The sequence below is a fragment of the Phalacrocorax aristotelis genome, chromosome 11 (assembly GCF_949628215.1).
Source record: "Phalacrocorax aristotelis chromosome 11, bGulAri2.1, whole genome shotgun sequence".
In the NCBI taxonomy this organism is placed as follows: Eukaryota; Metazoa; Chordata; class Aves; order Suliformes; family Phalacrocoracidae; genus Phalacrocorax; species Phalacrocorax aristotelis.
In genome coordinates, this window is record NC_134286.1 from 15055095 (window position 1) to 15079093 (window position 23999).

Sequence of the window (23999 nt, forward strand, 5' to 3'; positions counted from 1 at the left end):
CGTGGCATTAGGCAGCTCTGGGCACTGACAGGCTGTCTGCAGCCTTCTTGTAACCTGTCCACAAGCAGGCTGCAGGCTGCCAGCAAGGCCCTGAGCATATGAAAGCAGCAGCTGATCACAGAGACCCTTCTGGGGCTGCCCATCAAAGGCTGAGCAAACCCCTGTCCCAGCTGGTTGCCTTCAGTGGCAGCGTTTTAGGCTTTCAACTTCCTATGGTGCTGAAGCATACGTGGAAGTAGAAGGACCTGAGTTTTGCCAGTGACTTTGTTCTTCTCAAATTTATGATGCAGAATAAGCTAGCAGGAAATGTGTTTTGGCTTCATGCAGAGTATTGTATACTACTTGATAGGCAAAGGAGAGAAAATAAGTAAGAGAAATTGATGCCCAGCAGTGGTCAAAATCCAGTCTTTGGGCTCCCCATGGAAGCCCTGTGTCAGGAGATTCAGGCTGTCTGCTCCAGATGAAAGGATGACCCTTGGTTTCAGCAGCGATTTGTGATCTGAGAACCTGGATTAAGTTTCTAGCCCTGACAGATACTTTCTGGCCGTTTGGGGCCATTTACGTAGGCTCTGAAGAGCCTTTGGGAGCGTGGGCCTCAGCTCCCTGATGGCAGCTTCACCAGGTAAAAAAATAGGCTATTAACATTTCCATGCTGTCAGGGATGTTGCAGAGGTAAGCAAGAAGGATTACAAGAGAGTCAAGTCCCAAAGGTAGACAGATGGGGCTATAATAGCATGCATTTTGACCAGCCAAACCGTTGGCAACGGCTGGCAGTTTCTGCCCTGGGCCACATCCACTGCTGAGCTGTGCACCCCAAGGTGCCAGAGGAAGGGTGCTGCCACCTGCCTTGTCCCGGCCCTGCCAGTCTCCCCTGAGAGCATTTCATGCCTTGACATTTGCTTTTTTTCGTTTGTGGGTTTTCTTTGTTTTTATTTTGTTTTTGTTTTTTGTTGGTTTGCTTGTTTGTTTTGTTTTGTTTTGTTTTGTTTTAAAGTCAGGCAATTTAGTGACTTAATTCGGTTTCACCCCTCAGAAAGACACAGTAACTCTCGTAGGGTTTTTTTTTAGACTTTACAAGGAAGAGGGACCCGAGCTAATATCTGTGACCTCTGATTTTACAGAGCTCTTTTTTCAAGCTGAACTTGATTAATTATTTTTGTAATTGTAGAGGTTTGCAATTCCTAATCTCTGTTGTCTTTTTTTATGTAGAAAAAGAAAGGTTTTATTGAGTTTATGGTCAAAAATTTCCAGCCGAGTGAGGGGAAAGGTCCTGAGTCCATTCAGACCCCTGAGTCTTCAGAGACAAAATTTCATAGTCCTTCAGATTTCCTGAAACACTTAGCCACTTATGTCATCTTGTGCAAATGCTTTAAGGACTGTTCCTGATATGACACCCACAGGTTAATGGCAGACCAGTCTCCTGTTGATTTTGCTTTTCTAACCAGGACGGCTGAGATGGTTGTTAATAATAATAAAGAAATAATTTCTCATGTACAACTAAGGCCAAGCTGTAAAGGTAGTACAGGAGACTTGCATTTAATACAGGTTGCTAATACCAAATTGAAAGATGAAGACAAATACGCTGGTGGTCGACAAACTTTTTTCTGTTCCAAAATGTTGGTTTTTCAAACCAAGATAATGGCTTTGAAAGTGCGGATAACATGGAAGACAGGCAATCAACAGTGTGTGCACGCGTAATTCACGTTTTACTAATATGGATTTAAATTAAGTTGTCACTTGCTATGTGCAGCCATTGAAAAATGAGTTCATTGAAATGTTGTGATACAAAGTGCAGATGGGGCAGGAGAATTGACATTTTGAACGAGTATTCTGAAACTGTTACTTGTGCCACTTGTACCAGTGCTTTACATCGGCGTGCCTTGCTGTCGCTATGTGTTATGTGAACCATCGTGCTGGTCCAGACACTGAATGTGCACTAGCAGTGATCCTTTTTCTGCCTGTAGAGAGCACAGAAGGAACCTCCATTAGCATTGGTTTACCTCTGGCTAAGGAGGTGATAAGCACACAACATTACATGGGACAGAAAGCAAATTTTATTTAACTAAATTTTCTTGAGGACTTGTAGTGTAAACTGAAACTTTGGGCTAGGTGTTTAGGCAATCGATTAGATGTAATCCTGCAGAAGTGAGGCTCTGGTCTGTACACACAAAGCTTTCATGCCTGTGTTGCTAACCATCTGGGCAGGCACTTCTGTCTAAAAATCTGTCCCTGCTTGGAGGAACAAAAGAATTCTTGTAGGTGCATATTCACTGTAGTAAGGCATCAAGTAACTAGATGCACTTCTGATGTTATGTGGACATCTGTGGTATTAATTAAAAGCTTTCTAGTCTGGAAGCAAAACAAATCCTAAATCTAATTCAGGTTGTAATTAGTGTAAAAATGACTGGAGTTAAATGAGCAAAGTCTATAATTTGTATGGTCTTCTATTCTTCTGACAACTAGCTCATGTCTAATGACATTGGAGAATATGTAAATAGATCAGCAGGTGAAAATGCCCTTGACTGGGCAAATTATGTGTAGTATTACCTTCCTCATGCCAATTGAAAGCACTAACGGATTTAATATGTATCATCCATAGCTGAGGTGAGCTGTTCGCATAGCAAAATTAGACTATAACAGATATAACCCATTATTTGCCCCTCAGTAATTGTTTTCTCTTCTAAAATACAAACCAACATTGAAGAACGGTTCTAAACCTAATTATAATAATCGTAATTTGAAAAATACAGGTACACTGTCCAGTGTGGTTACAAATGCACTTAGTAGCTGACAGGCAGTTTAAATATTTTCACATGGAATCTGGGGGCTTGCTGGGGAGGACATGATGTGAATTTAAAATGATTATCCAGACGTCATTGGACAAGTGAATAACGAGCTGACTGGCCTAGTAAACCATGTGAACCTGTCAAATGTGGGAACACGTTGGGGAGGAGATGATGTCAAGTAACAGTAACTTAGCAACCTGGCATTTAGCTGTCCAGAGAATGAGTAAGAGTAGCCACTTTTAAATAGCTGAGTAAATAAATGAATCCCTGTATGTCTTAGGTGTGCTATAAAAATAGCCCAGCACCGTATGTTTTGTGTCAAGCTGCTTCTTTCTCCAGGATAAGGTGATTTATTATTTCTATTGAAATGAAAAAATGGATTGAAAAGTTAACCCGCGTGTAAATGTGTATCTGCGCCCTTTGTCCCTTGTCTGGCGTGCAGCCTTTGGAAGTGTGTAAGGAGCAGGTAATAGCCTGCTTTGAAAAAGGCCATGTGTTACAACTGTAGGTTTTCTTTTTTCTTTAGACTTTGCTTATGTACATGGAGATTTGGATGGATAAAACCAATTAATTTCTCAGCAATTTTCAAGCCATTGCATTTTCAGCTTTTTATCAGCATTTTCTCAATGGAGGCAGAATCAGTTTCTGCTCTCATATCGAAATAAATCAAGGGGTAATTCCACTGACCTCTGATCTCATTTGAGTTCATTGAGTTCTTCTTCCTCCCACACTTGTATAAATTGGCAACAGCTCCACTTACATTGCTGTTGCTGTTATTAAATAAAAAGGAGTCACCCCTGCATTCCTTTAGGTATACATAAAAGCAGCAACTAGTCCATTGCTCTGATGACTCTCTAGATGTTGTCTCACTCCAGAAAATGGAAATGCTGACTAGTCGTCCAGAACAGCTCATTCCTGGTTTGGTAGGTGATGAGCTCTGTTCTTGTCTCAGTACACCAGAAGCGTTCAGCAACAATTCCAGGAAGGTCAAAAGAAGCCTTTTCCTGTCATTTTGCACACTGTCCAGCCATATACACACAGGCACAGTGAGATCAATAGTTGGAGTCATTTGAGGACAGCCTGGTGTAGGCTTGAAGTGCAAAAGGCTCTTTGGGAGTTGGAGAATGCAGCCTTAGGTCTTCCCAGTCTAGAGCAGACCCTTAACACAGAGACTTGCCCTGGCCACTGCGAGTTACTCCTGAATGCAGCAGAAGAGGATTATTCTAGTTGCTGGCCATTCGCCTTTACAGTGACAATATGCCACCCATGAGAAAGGCACCTCAGGAGCATTATCCCAAAGCTGTCTGTATTAACTTGAAAGTAGAAATGTAGAAAACTCAGAGCTAACTTTAGGCTAGCTTAGTAGGAAGTTGGCATGAGTCAATGCTCAAATACTTAGCTTATGTGGTTGCTTTTGTGGGCCACTGTTGCACTGCTGGCATGGTACAGGTTAGGTAGGAGAGGAGTTCACTTGTGATGTAGATATATACTATGAATCTGCTTTGTGCTGCCAGATCAGCGCAAAGCAGGCTTCATGCTGTTGGGGAGGTGACGGGGAGAAAAGGTTGACTGTCTGATCTGACAAATGCGTGTGGGTGTGCAGTGTTTCCTGTATTCGAAAGGTGGTGTTTTGCACCTGCCTGTTACAGGGATAAATGCCTCTTCAAGATGTAAGGCAGCAAAAGATTAGACCTTTGTCAGGACAGACAAGCAAGGTCTGATTCCAGCCTGCAGGCACATTTATCAAATAAAGGTCTTATTTTCACAGCAGTATTAAAGAAATTATTTAGTAAAGAACTTTGAAATGTAAAATCTGATCATTATGTGCGTCTATTGCAGCCTGTCTACACTGTAACAATAAAAAAAGATTACAAAAGGTATTCAGGAAAAGAGAGAAAGATTGCAGTGCACCTATTTCCAACTCACTATTCAATTCAGTTTTCTTATCTCCTTAGCCATAATATTTTAACATATATTTTTGTATGGCCAAATTGAAACATTGCTGATTTCAGTAGTATTATATAATTCTGCTATCACTGCCAGATCTACCATTGCTATGCAAATTACTTAAAGTGAGCTGACATCACGAGAGTTTGGACACGTATTGCTGCTCCTGAAGAGGATGAAAGGAGTCTCACAAGAAATTAATAACTAAATGAAAAAGTGTTCATTCTTACCTGTTTTGCAAGCTCTTCAGCATCTCTATTGCACCAAAACGCTTCTCATTTCTCTTCCTCATTGTCAGTCACCTCAGAAATGATCCACTATGTATTGCAACATGTTACATGCTCAGCATCCTCACTCTGATTCAGTACTGTTATGACAAAAATAATTATATTTTATGAGAATATACAAAATAATATTTTAAAAGGCAGTTCAAACAAGAAAGTAATTCAAGCAAAGTCATTGTCTTGGAGGAAAAGACAGTGAGTTTTGCAGTTTCTGTGGAAGATCAGGTGCACCCTCTGTGGTACTTAAATGTTTTGGTCACTTCATATACTACTTTTTCAAATACCTCTAAGTTTCATACTTCCAGAAATAACTGGAAGTGGGACAAAAAATGTGGGAAAATGAGTTGATGGTGTCTTGTAGTTGAGTGGAGAGATTCATAAAACTAAGATTCCTACACCAGATTTGCAGACCCATGGGATCTGACTTCCTGTCCCTTTTCATCACAGTAAATAAAGAGTAAGTGCCTTATCTTTGAGTGAAAGTGCAAGAGAAAACAGACCCAGGGAGTCTGGGATGTCAGATCAACTTTGACCTTTCGTATGCGCCCATGAACAAAAGAGGCCCCAAGTGCTGAACTCAATGGAAAATTTTACACGCTTCTACACTGTCATAGTGTTTGGCTCTAGCTGTACCAGGTATCCTCCCTTAAGGACCTCGTGGGCTCCATGAATTTCTCTTGTATAAAAACATTATTAGGAATTTCAGAGCCTGTTGTGTGCCTCTCCTGAAGTACTGCTGCCAATTCCAGAATGACCGGTAACAATAGCTACTGGCACAGTGTGCAGTGCAGTCAAGTAGAAAAGCTTTCTGAAGCTCCTATACTCCACTTACTCATCTTACTGCCAAAGTATTAAACAAAAAAGTCTAGTCCTATTTTGAAATATAGGTAGTAGAATATTCCTCTGGTCTTAGATCAATAATTTCTGTAATTTCATCTTGTCCTGTCAAAATGAAACATGGTTAAATATGGGCATTGAGAGTTTAAACTGCTAGCAATGTTACCTTTCATTTAAGTAGATTAATAATGTGTACTCTACATAACAAATTGCTTTAGGCACCGAATGATGACATTGAAAACGTATTAAAATCAAGTTAGGTTTTCTGAAATGAATGCATGTTTTAGAAGCAATTGTGGTTTGAAATTACAAAGTCCACAGCATCTTCTGTGGCTCTTTATCTCACAAAAGGGAAGGGCTCCATTTTTGCAGCCCTGAGGGCAAGTGTTGTGGGTTTTAAATTCTGGTAGGAAGCCTTCCCATAAGTCAGCACTGCTGAAGAAGCTGGTGGGGCCCATGATGGATAAGTTGGCCTTATGTGATTAGTCAAGAGGAACAGAGCCAGGAAAAGGCTAGACAGACTGCAGTGTCCAAGGGAAGATGGGGCTGGAAGTTGTAACTAAAGAAATCTTCAGATCATTCAGAGTTTTAAGAGCTCTCCTCTTTGAAATTCTCCTCTGAAGTTTCAGCTGGCCATGACAATCAAATTTTTTAAAAAAACAAACAACTGGTTGATGGTTAAAAAAATATATGTAAGGAAAGAACTAAAGAAATGAAAAAAAAAAGGACCAAAAAGGGGCCAGACACTTGAGGCATGCTCAGTTTCACTGCTTTAACTATACCCACCATTTTGTAGCCTTTGATGCTTTACTGCTCTTGTGCTCTTAGAAGGAAAGTAAAGAAAACAGGACAAAGATGACACCTGGAGTAAATCAGGTCAGAACTGTTACAGTAAACAGAATTTTGACTCTCATTGTTGCTCCCAGAGGAAATGGGTGTAAGTGTTCTGTTAGAGCAGATACCAGGAATATTTGTTGTCATTTTCTTCATGTACTGCAGTCTAAATTTAACCCAAGTCACTCTTAATCTCTTCTTGTTAAAGCAAAAATACAGATACTGGCTGAGTTACTGGCCAAGACATATTTCTTCCTGAGACACCCCCTGGACGAGCAGGTGGGCTTTTCCTTTGGAGGAGTCATGTGGTGGCACGCTATCAGCCTTCCAGCCTCCATGGCATTCGTGGAAGCAGCCTAACATGGGAGGGCAGCCTTGCAGTGATCATCTGTCTTAAGTTCAAGTCATTCCACATTCTGTAGGGAAAATAGTTCTGGATGCCACTTTATCGGAGGGAGCAATTTATGTCTTTGCTACTTGCCATTGGTCTGTAGGCTTTGATGGTCATGCAGCATAGTCAGTGGAGCTCTTTCTGAAGGTGTCTTTCTTCTTACCTGTGGAGATTGTTCCAGCTGTTGAAGTCTTCAGAATACACCACTTCACACCTGCCCATACAAGACTGATGTGATCCATCTTCCCATCTCTTTGAATGTCCTCTCAATAAATGCTTGAATACATAGACTCAGATAAAACATCCTACCGTTAATCTTCCTGTATAACCTTGAGATGTTCCTTCACTTCACAGTGTCCCTTCTATGAAATGGGGAAATAGAACCTCACCCACACTGTCATCATGCTGCAAAGTTAAATTAGTGGCTAGCAAAATGCATTGAGGCCCTCAGATGGAATTATTGGTGTTATAGTTGTGCAAAAGCAAGGCTCTAGCAGGTACTTAAAATTATACTACATGCTGTGGCTTATCCATATTTATAGAGAATTTCTAACATTTCTTTAAAGAAAGCGTGTCGTTGAATTTAATTTTCTGAGAAACCTTATGAACTTCCAAACTATTTTAGCCATAAATTTCAAATTTTGCTTCTAATTGTGGTTTTTATTGAATATGTAAGTTCCTTTCAGTTTCTTAATACAGTAAATGGGTTTTAATACACATTTGAGAAGAATGCACACTGTGGATGGGAGGCACTTTTGAGCATTTTCAAATTGTCACAGTAAAATTGTCACATTTGTTTAATTAGCCTGTAGATCCTGCCACATTGATTTATGCCAGCTGTGTAACAATTTCTTTGGATAGCTAGAAAATCTGCCCAGAATGCTTTTCTTTTTTCTTTTTCTTTTTTCTTTTTCTTCTTTTCTTTTCTTTTTTTTTTCTTTTTCTTTTTGCCAAGGAATTTCTCACATTTTGTTTTGATTTAAAAGCAGTCATACAGGCACCCAGCCTCACAGAAGTCAGCTGAAGAAAATGGCAGGCTGTAGCATTAGAAGGAAAGATGGTTTTACTAGTTCAAGGCATTGAGGTGTTTGTTGACCATTGTTCAGAGGGGAGAGATAAAAACTACAAACATGAATCTGAAGTTCAGACCTAAGTGCCCAGCTGTATGTTTGTTCAACATTCTGAATGCACTGTTTATCCTACCTGCTGCAAGTGTTACTCTAGTGCCTTCCAGGGCTCCTAGGGCGAGGGCTCTGGCATGGGTGTCACTAGAAACCCTGTTCTCAATAGTTTACAGCTCTTCTTTAAATATTTCCTCTATTCCAAAATCTCTGTGCAACATCTAAGCAAATTTTTTTGGGGGGGAGGCGGGAATAATACCTGCTAGGACTTTGCAGGGTGAAACAGGAACAACATGGACACACATGGACTTAGGAGACTTCTGTGGGTTGCCAATCAGCTAAAAATGGGCAGGGTAGTGTTCATTGCCTTTGCTGTTGGTTGAGTGCCTTAAATCAAGGCATGGACCGAATTTCACCTCTAGAGCCAAGCTGGAAAATGGCAGGTACTGATCTCTTGTGAGGAATTCTTTGAGATCTTCTGATGGAATTTATTGCACGAGCACTGAGTGTTAAAAGCCCCTTTGGGCTTTGTAGGCCATTAATTTCTTTGCCATGAGTATATCCTGCTAAAGAATATGTTGTTTGTGTACCCCAAGGTACAGTAACCTTTAAAAACATTCTTCTGAGCCTCAGAAAAAAACCTTGGTGTTTGGTTTATATGAGAACATTCCCAGTAGTGATTTTTAAATTTTTTTTAAATCAAGCCAATTAATCCCTTCCCACTTATTCCAGTATTTTATCATTTCTAACCTCTTGAGTCCCTAATCTTTTCAGTAAGAGGTCTGAGCTGCCAGTCTATCTGAAAAAGGAGTGTTGTACCAATCAAATGAAAACTGGTGCTCAGATTTTTTTGAAGAGCAGCCCCTTGTCGTTCCTGACTTCAGACAAAAACAAAGAACACAGCTTCAGCAGTGAGGCATTCACTGGAGGCTTCTTTCCATAAAAATAGTTATCACTCCTTTTTTCTTTGGCAATTGAGTCATTGTTGCTTTTAAAAGAAGTTGTCATGATCTCCTCATTACCATTTTTCTTAATATGATAAGTGTAAACTATAAGAAAGCTATCATGTTTAAAAGGATACAGCAACCCTAAGGAACGTTATACTAACGGCTTGTGCTTTTTGAAAAGGCTTAGGCTGGGAATTTGACTAAGTGTATCATTCTGTCTCTTTTGCAGCAGCATTGTCATTTTATAGTCTTTCAGTCATAACACAAGTAACCCTTCAAAAAGAATGCCGTGTTACTGCATCTAGCCTTTGTATCTCTCCAGCAAAGTGGGATCAGGAACTCCTTTTGGTAATTGCTTAAACAGGATAATACATTGCACTTTGTACTAAAAAAAATGGCTTTGGCAGGTTTATTCCAGTTCAACTTTGTATGATAACTGGTAATCGTCAGTGTTTGACACCAGCTGGAGTTGCAAATAGCACTAACTGCTTAGAGTCGACTAGCAGCCACAGGTCTACTGGGTGGTCTTTCCTTGGGCTTGCTCCAAGTTTGTTCCAGATTGCTCATATGACCCCTGATAAACTCTTACTAATGAACAGTTTGCTCTTCCTTTTTGGCCATCTAGAAACAACAAAGACAATACATGTCATCGTCTAGTAATGTAGATATATAATTTTTAAATGCTGGAGCACCAAGCTTACTGCATTTTAGTGCTGTGGCTTTTGTGTCCTATTTTCCTGTGGGAAAAAAAAGTAATGTAGTGTTTGGAGACAGGAAGGTTATGGACTTTGCCCTTTTTCAGCCCTGTTTTTAGGAGTTTGTTTCAATATAGTTCGTTGTCAGAAGGTTTTAAAAAACATGCAGGCACGGGAGGAGGATAGATTAATCTGGTGTATAGTCTGAACATGCTGATTTCAGACGCTAGGACTGCTCTGTGTGGGACCAAGCATCCTCAGCTGTCATAAGTCTTAGTGGCAGTTCTGAGTATTTAATGTTTCCAACCTCAGACTTATTAGCTTTGTAAGAAAGAATGAGCTGGGAAATAAGGAATCAAATACATGGAACAGTGGGAATCTGACTACCAGAAATACTCTGAAGCCTCCACACCTTAAGGGAGATCAAAAAAGACCTCAGCATGTTTTAGCTTTGGTTTTCTTTACTCTTTAAGCTGGCTTATTTGGGTAAGGCTGACATGCCAAGAAAAGTGTATGTTGTATCAAAACGTCTTCTATAACATGCATCCATTTTTATTACACCTGTTAGCTTAGCAGAAGTGGATCAAAGGGGATTGTTGGCATGATTTACAGGACACACAGATGCAGGAACAGACCTGCTTCAAGGCACAAGTGAGGAAAAGGAAATCCAGACTGAAATGTTTGTTCTTTTCCAAGGTGAAAATTACTATAATAAATGCCACGTCGCATGATAGGGTTTCAGGTGGCTGCTTAAGTCTTTCTGTAAGAGAAGAGAATGAAAGGGTTGAGTGTGAAAGGCAGCAAGGACTCTACCTCTGTTACAGGCCAGAATCCATAGCATATATTTTGGCAAACATGCTAAACTTTTAACATTACAAAAAAACAGGGTGCCAGATTAGAGGATCCAATGATCACGTGTCAGTCTGAAGTTTTCTGTCCATCCAGGGCTCGCTGAATGCTGATCAAGCTGGCTATGTTGTCCACCCAGGATTTTCCAGCCAATATTCACTGTTCCAAATTTCTAGCCAATATTCTAAAGTTCCACCACTGCCCTAAGCATTGCATAAGACAAAAAATGAGAGGCGGTCTTTGCCCTCAAAGCATTCATAGTCTCTGATGTAGGCGCTGGGAAGATAATCGTACTCCGCAGGGGAGAGTGCATTCTTCATACACTAAGGGAGAAACAAGTTTTCCATTGGGACACATGGTAGCGAGAGCATCACATTAGATGAAGAAAAGGAAATGGTGAAAAAGGACAGCTTCTGTAAGGGGAGGTTTGAGCTTTTCTACGTGTTCACTATGTCTTTGCCTCGGCCTCAAACCAGTGCTTTAATGGCATTCCAGTTGAGGTGTTGATGAGACCGTATAAGAGAGAAGCACTCAACATTAAAAAGAAATGCTACCCTGGCACACCCATTCAGGAAAACCCATGCTACAATACTGCTTGTGTGGTAAGCAGAATAAAAGAGATGTGGCAGAGTCTCGGTTTTGAAGGCAAAAAAACCCCCGCTTTTGTAAAAGATTTCAATGTGTCTTGTACAGCAGTGTGTGGTAGCTTCATTTCTTTGTATTGGATGAGTAATAACTTGGAGTCCAATTTTAATGAAAGCAAATCATGGCTTAGAGAAAAGAATTCAGCTTTAAACTCAAATAAGTTGCCTAACCTGGTTTCTTAATTTCCCCCTATATGCTATTTTAGATAATTGATGCTCCTGTTTTAAGACTAAAGCTGGTGTCTTCTGGCACAAGTTGATGCTTTCAAATTCCTGATGATTTTTAGATTCAGTTTCATCATATTGTTAGGATGTGGGTTGTAAACTGGTTACATGGATCTAAAACTTAGAGCGCAATGTAGAACTTAAACAGTTTCTGTGCTAAGCCTGCAGAACAAGAACTTTTGTAGCTTAGTAATTTAATTTTGCCTGATATTGAATTGGAAGATTTTATTTTTTCACTACGTTAGCGTAAGTGGCTACAGGAATTAAATGCATTTTGTAATAAATTACATGGATAAGGTCTTGTCATGTGACTACATAATTCACTGTTGCGTTTTGTATGGAAAAACATGAATTGATTACATCTGGCAATGTAAAGGAGATGGTGTAGTGTATTGTATAAATGTGCACAGTGGAGTGCCTCAGGGTAGGTGCAGTCTTGTTTTGTAACTGTAAATTATAGTTCTGCTCTCCTCTTGGTGTGAACCCGAAGTTTCAGAGAAGAAAACAGGCAATTCAAGACATGCTTTTTCGCTTGTGAAGCTCAGGATGGATGGAACAAATTACCAGATTCCCTTAAACAAGTGCCAGCAGTGAATAGTTTCAAAACACAGTTGCTTATTTACTTGGAGAAATGTTGCCAATGTTTTTTAAATTGCAGAGATGAAATTATATGTTGGTATTAGTAACTTTTGAAAGAATTAGCTTTTTATTACTTATTGTGCCTTTGTTTATATTACACTGTTTTACTGCCAGGATGCTATGTTGTATTTAACAGTTCAATGCGTACTTCCTATCTCTTGGGGCCCTCATGAAAATTAGATGTGCCATCCCTGGAGATGGTTACCAACAAGTATCATTTTGAATAAATAAAATCAATTGGATATGGCTGTGCATCTCAGTGGGGAGGAGAAGCTGCCAAGAATAGGAGGCATTGCGTTGGCCATGCTGTCCACAGCAAGACTCTGGTACTGTGTATTGGGCAACAAAGTCGTTAGTTTAGTTACCAAGGGTGACACAGTAAAGATGCCTAGCTTTCTGGAAGCGGGTTTAGTACATGTGACTGCAAGTACCTGAATATTTATGGGTGTATCATTAACTTTTAGGACTCTAAAACTGGTGTTATCTGGTATTAACTGAATATCCAGTTCTGGACGCACTGTGAAACAGATAGGATCTCATCATGGCTGAGAATTGGTATGGAGGATCAGGATTTTACCTTCATGATTGCTCTGGTGTTCTTGAAGTGCCCTGTGAAAGACACAGCACTGACCACTGTCCACCAGCATCCCAGATAAGCGGGACCTCGGGTCTGACCCGTTCTGGCGGTTCCGTGTTCCTGACCCATCAGTAGGTCTGTCCAGAAGAACAGTTATAAGCAAATACTAATACCCTGCATGGCCCAGCATCTCCTACGTGCTTGGCAAAACTTCAAAGCTTTGATCATCCTCTCCTTAACAAACCCCACATATTCTGCAAGTAGAGAAGATGCCTTCTGCCTCTCTTGGATGGGAAGTGGAGTTACCTGGTCAATACATACATGCCTGTCTTTGGACTCTTTGCAGGCTCATGGCTTGTCACAAAGACAACGCTGTCTCCTGCTCATCTCCTGGACTTGCATTAGAAAGTTTAGGGAATGGTCTAAGACAAAGACAGCGTGGGTCAGAGAGGCAGTCATACATGCAGGATGCATCTACCTTTGACATCATGATTTCTCAGGCCCGCTTTTCCACAGAAATCTTAATTCTGTCTCATCATATAAAACCACTCAAGAGAGCTCTCCTGTGTGCTTCATGTAAGGTCCTGTTTCATTTTTTACTCTGTGTGATTCTACTTTGCTGATTATGTTCTGTGAAGCCCCATGTCCTCCTTGTACTTCACTCATACAGATAACCTAAGCCTGACAAGAGTAGGGGTACAGCTGTTATAGACCTCTTGTTCTGTTGCAGGTCATCATAATGATGTTTCTGTAGTAGGACCCTTAGTGGATTGTGCTGCATGCTCCTGAAAATGCCAAGAATGTGTGAGAAGGTGCTTAAGGGTACAAAACCTGCTTGGGATTGAATTGAAGGACTGTCCCGGGCAATGTGAGCCACGTTAGGACAGGTTTTGACCATATAATCTTCCTGAGGTGGACTCTGACAAAAATTATCCTGATCCACCTCGGAGAGAAGTATCCAACCTGTTTCACAGAGGAGCCTTGGGAACGAATTGTTAAATGCACAGCATGGACCATTTGGGGCCCAGGACCCAGCAGGGAGCTAAATCATTGGACAGTATAGGCACACTGTTATATAGGCTGTTGTTACTTATAGGATTGTGTTGGACTTGTTAGACTGGAAATCCGGTGGTGAGTTCATGTGGTGTAGCTTCATTACTCTCCCCCTAAAACAGCCTCTTGAGCTGACATACCTTCTCATTGTAATAGAACGTTGTTTTTCTTCACATACGCAGATTGGTTAGGGCAATAAGTACATCAGTTGTGATTTGCTATTTTTTTGTTGTCTTCTAAATGCTCTAAGCAAAGAATATGAGGGTTATTAGTTACAAAAGCTACAGTGTGAGAAAAATATATTGAAAAGTGTGAGGTATGCAGGAGTCAGAGAGTACTGAGAAGCTGAACAGACAAAGAAAATGTCCATATAACTATTACTTTCTTTGCGGATTTCCAAATATTAACAAAGAAGGAAAGGAAAACATATGTTGTAAAGTTTATAGTCAACCCCTATTGTCTTCTAAAGTGATTTCTGTATTCATTTTCACTGTGTATGAATTTTGTCTGTCCTTCCCCTCCTTGTTAATAGGGAAAGGAACGTTAATTTACCATGGGAGGATATGGAATGCATCCCATTCCCCAGTTGGGCAAAGGGAACTTATTTGTTGTCATTGATAAAACCCACAAGGTGAACACTGTGGTTTTTAGATTATGGTCAGGGAAATGGTTGCTTTTTGTAGAATAAACTCTAGCGTTTCAATAATAAGCTTATGTGTGTGTGCATTGTATTTTCAAATGGCTTTCTAGTAGGTTTTGTTACAGTAGCAAGATAAATTCTAGTATGACAAAGGCTTCATTGCAGATGCCACCACATTGTTCCTCCAAAAATATGTACTGGGCACTAGCCACTGGTAATGAATTTGCTAGAACTTTTGCATGGTAAAAAGTTTCCTGCCTTAACATTCATGCCAGGAAAAGCGACTTACTCTTGCAGGCCACCAGGCCATCACTGAAGTTTTGGGTTTTTTTTTTTCTTCCCCTCACAGGAAAAGGGATGTGTTATCCCTTTGATGCTGAGATTTTTTTAAGTGCTGAAACATGATAATCAAATGCATATCCATGAATTTGTCTATCACGTCCCTGTCAATGCTGACAACATATCAAAATCCCTTCCTCGGGAAGCCTTTGGCTGAGTATAAAGCAGGCCAGATTACTGGTCAGGATATGCCCAACTGCTCCTGCAAATTTTCCATTCCTTCATAAGGAATATGGATGAAAAACACCCAAAGGTTTATTACCTTTGTGTTCTTTTAGGCTTTAGTGTCATTTGCTTGTACATGTATAAATACATACCTATACATTCATTCTTTCCTTAGCCTCTTCCCCAAAGATGAGATGGTTTTTAATTCAGTATGCATCACACACACAAAGTGTGGCCGCCCCTCATGCATTGCGGGCTTCCTAGCAGAGAGAGTTTGATCAGGTTTGTATAAATGCAGAAACTAGAAAGATACTGTGAAACAAGACATGCTTTTTATTAAGGTTGCATTGATAAATACTTAATAAAACATTAATAAATCACTAATAGAATCTTCAATAAATGGGAAATCACTTGGTTATCTTTATTCCATAACGGCAGTAGGCTGCTTAGCACCAGCTGTAACATCAAGTTTGTAATAACCTTAGAACATCTATTCATCGTATATTAATTTTTCCTGAATGCAACTTTAACGTACTGTGTAACCAAAAATTGGAGAAAGTTTAAAGCAAAGATTTAGCTAAGAGTTAAAAGGACTGAGAAGGGCAGTTCACAGAGAGACTACCACAGATAAGGTCTCTTTAGAAGCAGCGGCCTCAGATTGCATTTATTGCTAGCAGTGTGGGCAGGGCTGCTCGTCCTCCTGCACCTCTGGCTGCCCTCTAATGATGTGGGCAAAATGTGGGTCCTGAAACTGCCTTTGTGGACTCTAATGCCACAGAAGAAAACCACCATGATTGTTACTTTCTTGTGCCTTTTTGTGGATCTGCTATCCACAAGAGAGACAGTAAGGGTAGCTTTGGCCAACAGAGATCTATCAAACTACGTAACGAGAAAAAGGGCTGGGAAGGGTCTTAGAAATCTCATCATCTACTACACAACCCTGTCCCAATGCAGGAATCAATTCTGCCTAAGCCATTCCTGACTGATGTGTGCTAATCTGTCCTTAACTGTGTTCCTCCAAAGATGGAGTCCGTGTAGCGCTCTGAGCAATCTGTTTCAGTGCTGCACAGTCCTTACCGTTAGAGAGCTTTTTCTTACATCTAACTGGAATTGTTCCGGCTGCAGTTTAAGTTCATACCCACCATAAAACTGGAGAACTGATTATTCTCTCCTTTAGCAACAGCTCTTTATGTAATTGAAGACTGTTCTCATGTCTCCCCTCAATTCTCCCAAGGGAAGTAGCATGAGCCCTATATCTTGGGACACTTCAGATTAGATCGGGCTAAGCAGTTTAGAGTGCAACGTAGGAAGGGAAATGCCTCAGTAGGAACACAGAGTGCACAGTCTAGCTGCTTTTTTCCATAATGACCTCTTAGAGCCTGGCTCAGTGCTTTTATCTGTATTTAAAAACACTGCCCACTTTCTTTTGAACAAGAAGGAAATGATGGAAAAATGAAATACAGAGAAAGGAAATAAATCTTGAAGGTGGCTATTAATTTTAGGGACTGGTTTTGTAAAGCTATTTACCATCTGCCCCATATCCCCTGTACTCAGTCCTCTCACTCTGACCTTTTCCTTAGAAACTTGCAAGTTTAAATCCTTTCCCAGTCCTCTCCTTCCATTTAAATCATGATTTGGCCTTGTACCTCTGCAGCCCTTAAAAAGTTTGCTTGGAATATTTGTATTTTTGGTGATTCATTAGATCGTGTCTGCATGTGTCCGTCTTAGTTACTTACCTGAGGGCTTTTATAGCTGAAAAAGGCAGACTTAGCTGACGAGACGAGCGTGCCTAGCTTTAATAAATAAAACACATGGAGTCAATTAAAACAATGTTTAAATAATTTTCAGAAAGGAGGATGCTTGATGTTACTACATCAGAGGACCACAGTGACTTTTAAGCCAACCAACTGTGCAGGTTTACTTTCTCATTTAATCTCCAGGTCTATAAAAAAAATGCATGCCTCCATAGCATTCATCTATCCACTCCAACAGTTAACATGATTTTGGAATTATTTTAAGTCTAAACCATGTGAAAATAAATCCTAACTCAATTTTGTGGGATTACTTTGTTTCCATTCAATTCCTCTTTAAAGCATTTCATATGCTCGGTTTTATTATTGTTACTTCCAGGAATTTCTAAATACTTCCAAATTTGGATTGATTAAAGTTTTTTTTACTTTTCCTGGGGAAAAAAAAAATAATGCAGTTCCCTTCCTACTTTCCCAGGTATTTACAGACCAAGATGTTTATATATACAACTTAATGAATGCATACACAACACACATGCTGTCTGTGTGGTTCTTTATAGGCAAAACATACTAGAAGGTAGATATATCAGATTTCACAAGCTAAACAACACAGAGCTTAGCGAGTACTTAAAGACCAGGGACCTCCAAAAGAAATTGGGGCATAGTCAGTGGTGAAGTCATGTGGATGATTAAGCAAATGACATCCTTTCTTCTGATTCTCCAAAGCATTGTGCGTGTACTTAAGGAACAGAGCAGGAGAGAGTTAAGCAGGTGGTCACATCTCTGCAGGATGTGGGGTTGGGGTTTTGACCCTTCGCTGAAAACAGCGCAGTGCCATTTTTGTATGTTATTCTGCAGCTCAGCAGTGCTCTGCGTGAGTACGATACGCAGCTGTGTGGTGGTTGGCGTGGTGCTGCTGTCCATCCATTCTGAAGTGACATTTTTCAGATGAGTAAACTCGAAACTTTCCCTACAATCATTCAGGGTTCTTTGGTCAACAGTGCTGTGGCATCTCTGTGTAGGCAGATGTAGGTATGTTTCTTTAAGTAACTACATACTTCTTCACCACTTCCACACTGTGTTCATTTATACCCTGAGCTTTAAATACTTGGGTGGTTTTGCAAGTGTGATCCTATCTGGGATTTTCTATCCAATACTTTTTACTACAGTGATAATTGAAGTGAAATGCTTCAATGTAGCTAGCTTCTACCTTTTTTAATAGACTTTGATGCTCACAAGGTCACTCTGTAAACACATAGATTGGGTAGTCCTAGCCTCACTGAGGTTGGCTTTTGCCTCTGAACTCAGTGGAGTCACCTCTACTTTCTTATGTTGTAAACTTTCCTCAAATAATAGCAGACTAATTTTTCATTTTCCTGCTGTTTTATGTTCAGGTGTCCCCTAACAGGGAGATGACCAAATTTGCTTACACTTCAGCCCGTCGAGTTGGTATGCAGTGGACACTATATGCATTTTGACAGTGAATATTCTGAAATATTTGCTGACATCATCTTCCCATGAATCCTAGGCTCTCTGTCCAGCCTTTTATGCGTGGGCAGAAAGAGGCTGAGGTCAAGCCTATAATTGCAGTTCTAGAATATGCTTCGTTTCTGCCTTCAATCACACTGCCTGTCCCTCTTTTAATTATGTGATATATTCTCTGTTTCATCGTTTTGCTGTGAAGAGATTTGCCACAAAGCAACTTCTGTGGCACAGGATTTGGCAGAGGCATGCAGGATTTGGATTATATTATCTCACAGAAAAGTTCACCAGATGCTTAAATCTTTTTCTGCATTTCTCTGTGCAGAGGTCAAACAATCAGTGCAATATAGCAGTGTACTTCTCATCATTGCACTGAGCTGCCGCAGCCTCACCCGCTGGGAGGGATGAGCTGTTCATAAGCTGCCTCTTTCCTCCTCATTGTCACTGCTTGGGCTTTGTGCAATGAAAACAGACCCTGAGCTCCAGAGGCAGAAACCCGCAAGCTCTTTCAGGAATGCGGGGACACCTGCACCCTCCCCTGTCCTTGGGTCATCTTCCTGGGTACAAGGAACCAGCAAAGCTTGGCCCCGGGCTGCCCTCTCTGTAGCTCTGTGGCCCTTTGGATGAGCCGCAGCGTGTCCATGGCGCGCTGCACTGGTTGAAGCAGAGCAACAGAGCCCCATGGGGCCAAGCTGCCACACCAGCCCTGCCCTCCTGCCTCCGCCATGACTGCGAGAGGGCTTCGCTCCGCAGCGCTCATTCCTGGGCTCTGTCCCTTGCAGGGCTCAGCCAGGCCTTCCTGCAGTACCAGCAGTGCTGAGGGTGGAAAACTGATGGGCTCCAATTAAATACTAGTGCCTAACAGGAGCTTGGGGGAAGTTTACATGTCTACCTGTCCGATTGACTGAGGACCTCTCTCCTAACCTCCTGTTTGACACATGGTTTGTGAGGGAGAGCTGGAGACCTGAAACTTGCTGGCTGTGTCTTCAGTGAATTAGCATCCAGCAGTAGCCACCCAAGCCATGTCTTTGGCCCAGATGCACCCACCACCCCGCCCTTTTGACAACAGTTATGTTTTCTTTAATTTATTGTATTATATTATCATTTTATTCATGGAGAGTTTGCTGTGGTTGTCATGTTACCTGAAGAAATTGTGTGTTCATAAGCTTTGTTGTGACTGACCCTGGGTTTGACCAGTGTGAAATAGCATCTGGGAAGTTTAATTTACTGCAGTCAGGATTATGGGCATTGCACACAAAATTTGCTAGTTCAGACCCTCTGTTGCTTTTTGTCTCCTTTGTCTCAAGAAAAACCCTTTCTGAGATTTGGAGGCAAAGAAAAACAACAAAGATATAACAGATTGCCAGAGATATGTATTATTGCCTGTCTGAATATTTATTGAATTTAAAACAAAGATAAGGGAGAACAGAGCAGCATCTACTATAAAACACACTCATTAGAAGGGCATTTATAAGCTCTGCCTAAAACAACACTTTTGCAGTTTCTCCACTGATTTTTCCCCCCTCCTCTGAACCTAAGCCCCAGCCTGCTCCCATTGAGCTCGGTGGGGCAGTGGTTCTAGGTGGAAAAGCTCTTCTGCTCTTCTTCTCTGTCTCTTCTGCTTGTATCTCATAGCCATGGGCAACCAGGTGATTTCTTTGAAGACAGTTGCAACATGCGGGTACAAATGATGAATTAACACACTGGTGCAGAAAATGGGCGTGTTGCTTAGATGGTCTGGTAGGCAGATCTTCACCAGAGACTTGGATTTCCTAGTTAAGAATGGGCTTTTTCTGTACCCTGTGCAAATCACCTAATCTCTAGTCCCTCATTTTCACATGGAATCAATAGTGCTCTGATGCATAGCACAGAAAGTGCCAATGGCCAGTGCTGTGAGAAGATGCTTTGATGCATAGGACACTCTCTCTTCTACACCGGGCATTCATGCTGCAAGCCTACTCCAGCTTTTCCTAGACCTGCCTCTGGTTTATTTTGCTATTATGCAATCTTGAATAGGGTTGCATTTTGCCACCATGCCATCCTCTGTAGGATTGTATCCAGTACGATACAGGAGGGATGCCCTTCCTGCTTGGGCTTTGCAGATAAAAACCTGTTCTTCACCTATGATATGGCTTAATTCATACAGCTTAACAGGCTGCCCGTGGAGGCAGAGTCAGCTGCCACCTGATGAAGACACAGATGGTCAAAATTTTCAGAAGTAAAACCTGTCTTCACCGTTGTTGCCAGGAAGTGCTGCCTGTCCGGTAGCTAAGGTGTTCGTCGACCGCATGAGGATGAGTGGTGATCTTTCCTTAAGCAATTGCATCTCCAGGCTCAGTGGAGAATACATGATCATTTTTTCCTCTCTTTGTTCTTTACATACATGAATTTGTTTTCAAAAACATGTTTTTTGCTTCTTCCCTAGGAGATGACCCATTCCTGGCCTCCTCCTCTTACTGCTATTCACACTCCTGGCAAGGCTGAGCAGACCAAGTTTTCTATCCCAAGCAAGGTACAAGTATGCTGTTACCGGTGACCTGATTAACATTCTGTTCAGTTGAGTGTTCTTCGCTGGAGAGTTTATTTTTGTAATCAGTTCCATTTTCAAAGATTTCTAAGACTATTTTTAGTTGGAAATTCCCAATCAGACTGTGGTTAGTAGTAGGACCATTTATTTAAAGCTGCAGAAGTTAAGAGCAGAGGCTCGATCTCTGTTGTTATAAGAGTATTTCTATATCAAGTAGGATATATTTAATTTGTTTGGTTTTCTTCCATTATTGTTTGTGCAACACAATGGCTGAAATGGTCATTTGTTCCTACTGAGTGATTGATTGCATGATGAGGTTTAGGCTGCATGGTCAAATTACGGTGACTTAAAATGTTCCTGCATGTGAACAGTGCTAAGGCATCTGTCTGTGTGCACACTCCAAGGGCCCATGCAGTTGTGCAATGCGATCCTCAGTATTGGCCTCGTTAAAAGCACGCACTCAGCACTTGCCTCAACAAAACATATGCCTGCAGAGTACCTGCAGTTCACCTAACATGCAGCGAGTCGTTAAGTTGTATGATTTGAACATGCCTTTAGCCCAAATTCCAGTGTTGCCTTCTAGCTTTGATTCTGGTAGCACTGTTAGAGATGGAGCTCATACCCAGGGCAATTATTGTCAGAGGTATCTTTTGCTGGGACCTGAACAGCTGTGAGCTGATGATGTTTGGGGAAGGGGAGAACTTGCCCAGGGTGGGAAATCTACACCAGCCTGAACGTGGAACTACATAAAAGTTTATTTCTAAAGGCAGGACCTTGGAAAATAGCTTATAAATCTGGCACTGTTTGACATTATGGTTCAAGCAATCATATCCTGTTTTAGAAGCCGGAATGTGATCTTCCTCTTGCTGATTTTATTTATTCAGCAGATATTCCCCTGTCTGAAATGCAGTCACCATACTTAATTGGAAATCATATGAAATTAGCAGTATCTGTGACTCCTTAAAAATACAAAGCCAGTGCCCAGAACGCCTTATTTTAATGGAATGTGATTGTTACTGCTCTAGCAGTGCCATGGTCACTGCAGTTAGCTGCTGCAGCATTAAGCATCAGAAGCCATAATCATACAAGAGTATAATCCTCATCACAAATTGGGTTAAAGTCTGTTGAACCCATTTGGGTGAGAGTGGAGACTGACCTGTGTGAATACAGTGAGAGTAGAGGGTTTTGCCGGCTGGAAGCTATATATTTTTTAATTTATACCATACCTTGATTTAGTGCTCTGTTTTTGACGGGCCCTACAGAAATGGGTCTGTCCTGCAGACTGCCATTATCTCCATTGGCAGCAGTATAAGGATAGGTTCAGAGAGGCTAAAATTTTGGTTTGCTTTTCTGTTTCTATTAAGTTTGCTTTGAAATTTTAAGATCCACGTCAAAGTTAATTTCTGGGCACATTAAACGTTGATCCTAAAATTCTTGACCATATCACTTCAATACAAAATATAAATTAGATTTTTTTTTAAGCTAGCATTTCAGGAAATAGGCAAGCACATAAGTGTTTCCCAGTTTGCTAGTTTTACTTTTAAAAATACAACAGAAGTGTCTCTTTAGAACTTCACATTAAATCAATTATAGCTAGCCAAATTATAGATCTAAGACATAATGTGGCTAGAATGCACAGCCATGTAAAGCAGAGAAGGGCACTATTAGAAGTTCTCAATTTAACTATTAAAAAAAAAGTATCCTCATGAGAAACGTGTATAAAAAAGTGTGATAAAAAGGCGGAACTTATCAGAACAATTTATCCCTCTGACATTCAAATTTAAAGTGCCATGTTTACTCTTAGGGCATGATTTACTTCACAAGGGACTGACTGACAGCACGGTGTAATATTAGGAACTAATAATGCCCTAAGAGGAAGTGCAGTGAGGGCTTTAATGACTTTAACATCCCACAGAACTAACACTTCCAGCAAAGTAGTGCCTGGCTGTAAGATGAGGTTGTAAATAACACCTTAATTTCAAATGTTCAAACTCTGCTTGGAAGGAAAGTGGATTACAATCGCTGTGGACTATAAAGCCTAGAGAAAAACTAAGCAAGAGAACACTGTGACATTAAGGAAGCAGCTTAGTCACTGTGAGCCAACAAGAATCCTGGCATTAGCATGCTCAGTGTTACAAGCCAGATTCTTTGCTGGTTTAAAGTTGTTGTACTTCCATTTATTTCATTGGATTTGGACCACTTTCCATCAAGTGAAGATCTGCTTCTTGTGTCTTTTATGAAATGCCATATGTCACCGTCCAACTCAAAACTATCAATAAAAGGTTACTGTATTTCCAAGTAGTGAGATCAAAAAAGGCAAGGCAGCGGTGCTGAATTTAATGCATAGTGACATTCATGCTGTGGTCTAAATTGTACATCATAGATGGCTCATACACCCATCCGTGGCCAAGCCTGGAAAAGGCTAGGACCACTGTGGGTATAAATCTGCGTCGTGTCTCCACAAAGGGAGCATGTAGATTTACAGCAGCTGAGGACAAGCTCTTGTCTGAGCTGTGAAAGGGTGCCCCAGTGGTGAGCTGTCTCCACGGTTAATGTTTTTTTTAAACTAATGTCACTGGTGATGCCTTAAAAATCACATGATCCCTTCCCTGTACCATCTCCTGCCCTGTTTGTGTAATGCCAGTGCCCTTAATCTAGGAAGCTAAGATATACTTTACCTTCTTCATCTTATTTAACTAATGCTGACGTTTTGTGTGTTCTTCTTTGTAGGACTCCCAACATCTGACCTCAGGATACAATGTACAAAGTAGGTCTTCATTATCCTAGTCCTAAGTCAGGGTTGGGTATTATTTTTTTCCCACTTAACATCATTAAAACAGAGGCTAAAAAATTAATTTCTATGGTGCTAAAGCAGATCAGTTCCATTTTTTTATTACATGTTATGCATTGTGGCATGTTGTGAAACCAAGTATAATTAGATGGGCTGACAGCTTTGGGTGCATTTTAATTCTACAGTAATCTTTTGACATTTGAAAATGTGTTTCCTTTGTTTGCAGAGTGGAGTGATCCAGCAGGGAAAGTTGCAACTAAGTCAGTGCCACAAAAGTCGTAAGTATTATTATTTCCAGCTTTAAATCTCATTTTAAATTTATCATAAAGAACGAGCTTATTTCTCTAAAGGTAACTAAAATCTAGCTCTGCTCATAATCTTGCCCTGGTGTTCAGGTGTTCTCAGTAGTCCTTAAAAATTAGCCATAAACCAGTTTTATGTTTTCAGTGCTTATTACTGTTTCTTCTTTTTAAGCATT

At 40.7% G+C, this 23999-nt stretch overlaps 1 protein-coding gene across 7 annotated transcripts in view; it reads left to right on the forward strand.

The window, feature by feature from the left end:
* The window catches only part of AFF2 (ALF transcription elongation factor 2), a 340458-nt gene that overhangs the window by 188767 nt on the left and 127692 nt on the right, over positions 1-23999 (forward strand). For all 7 annotated transcript variants that reach the window (XM_075107035.1, XM_075107036.1, XM_075107034.1 and 4 more), the window contains 3 exons: positions 20629-20715; positions 23461-23497; positions 23748-23799. In XM_075107035.1, the coding sequence (XP_074963136.1) occupies positions 20629-20715; positions 23461-23497; positions 23748-23799 (176 nt within the window). The remainder of the gene's footprint in view (positions 1-20628; positions 20716-23460; positions 23498-23747; positions 23800-23999) is intronic.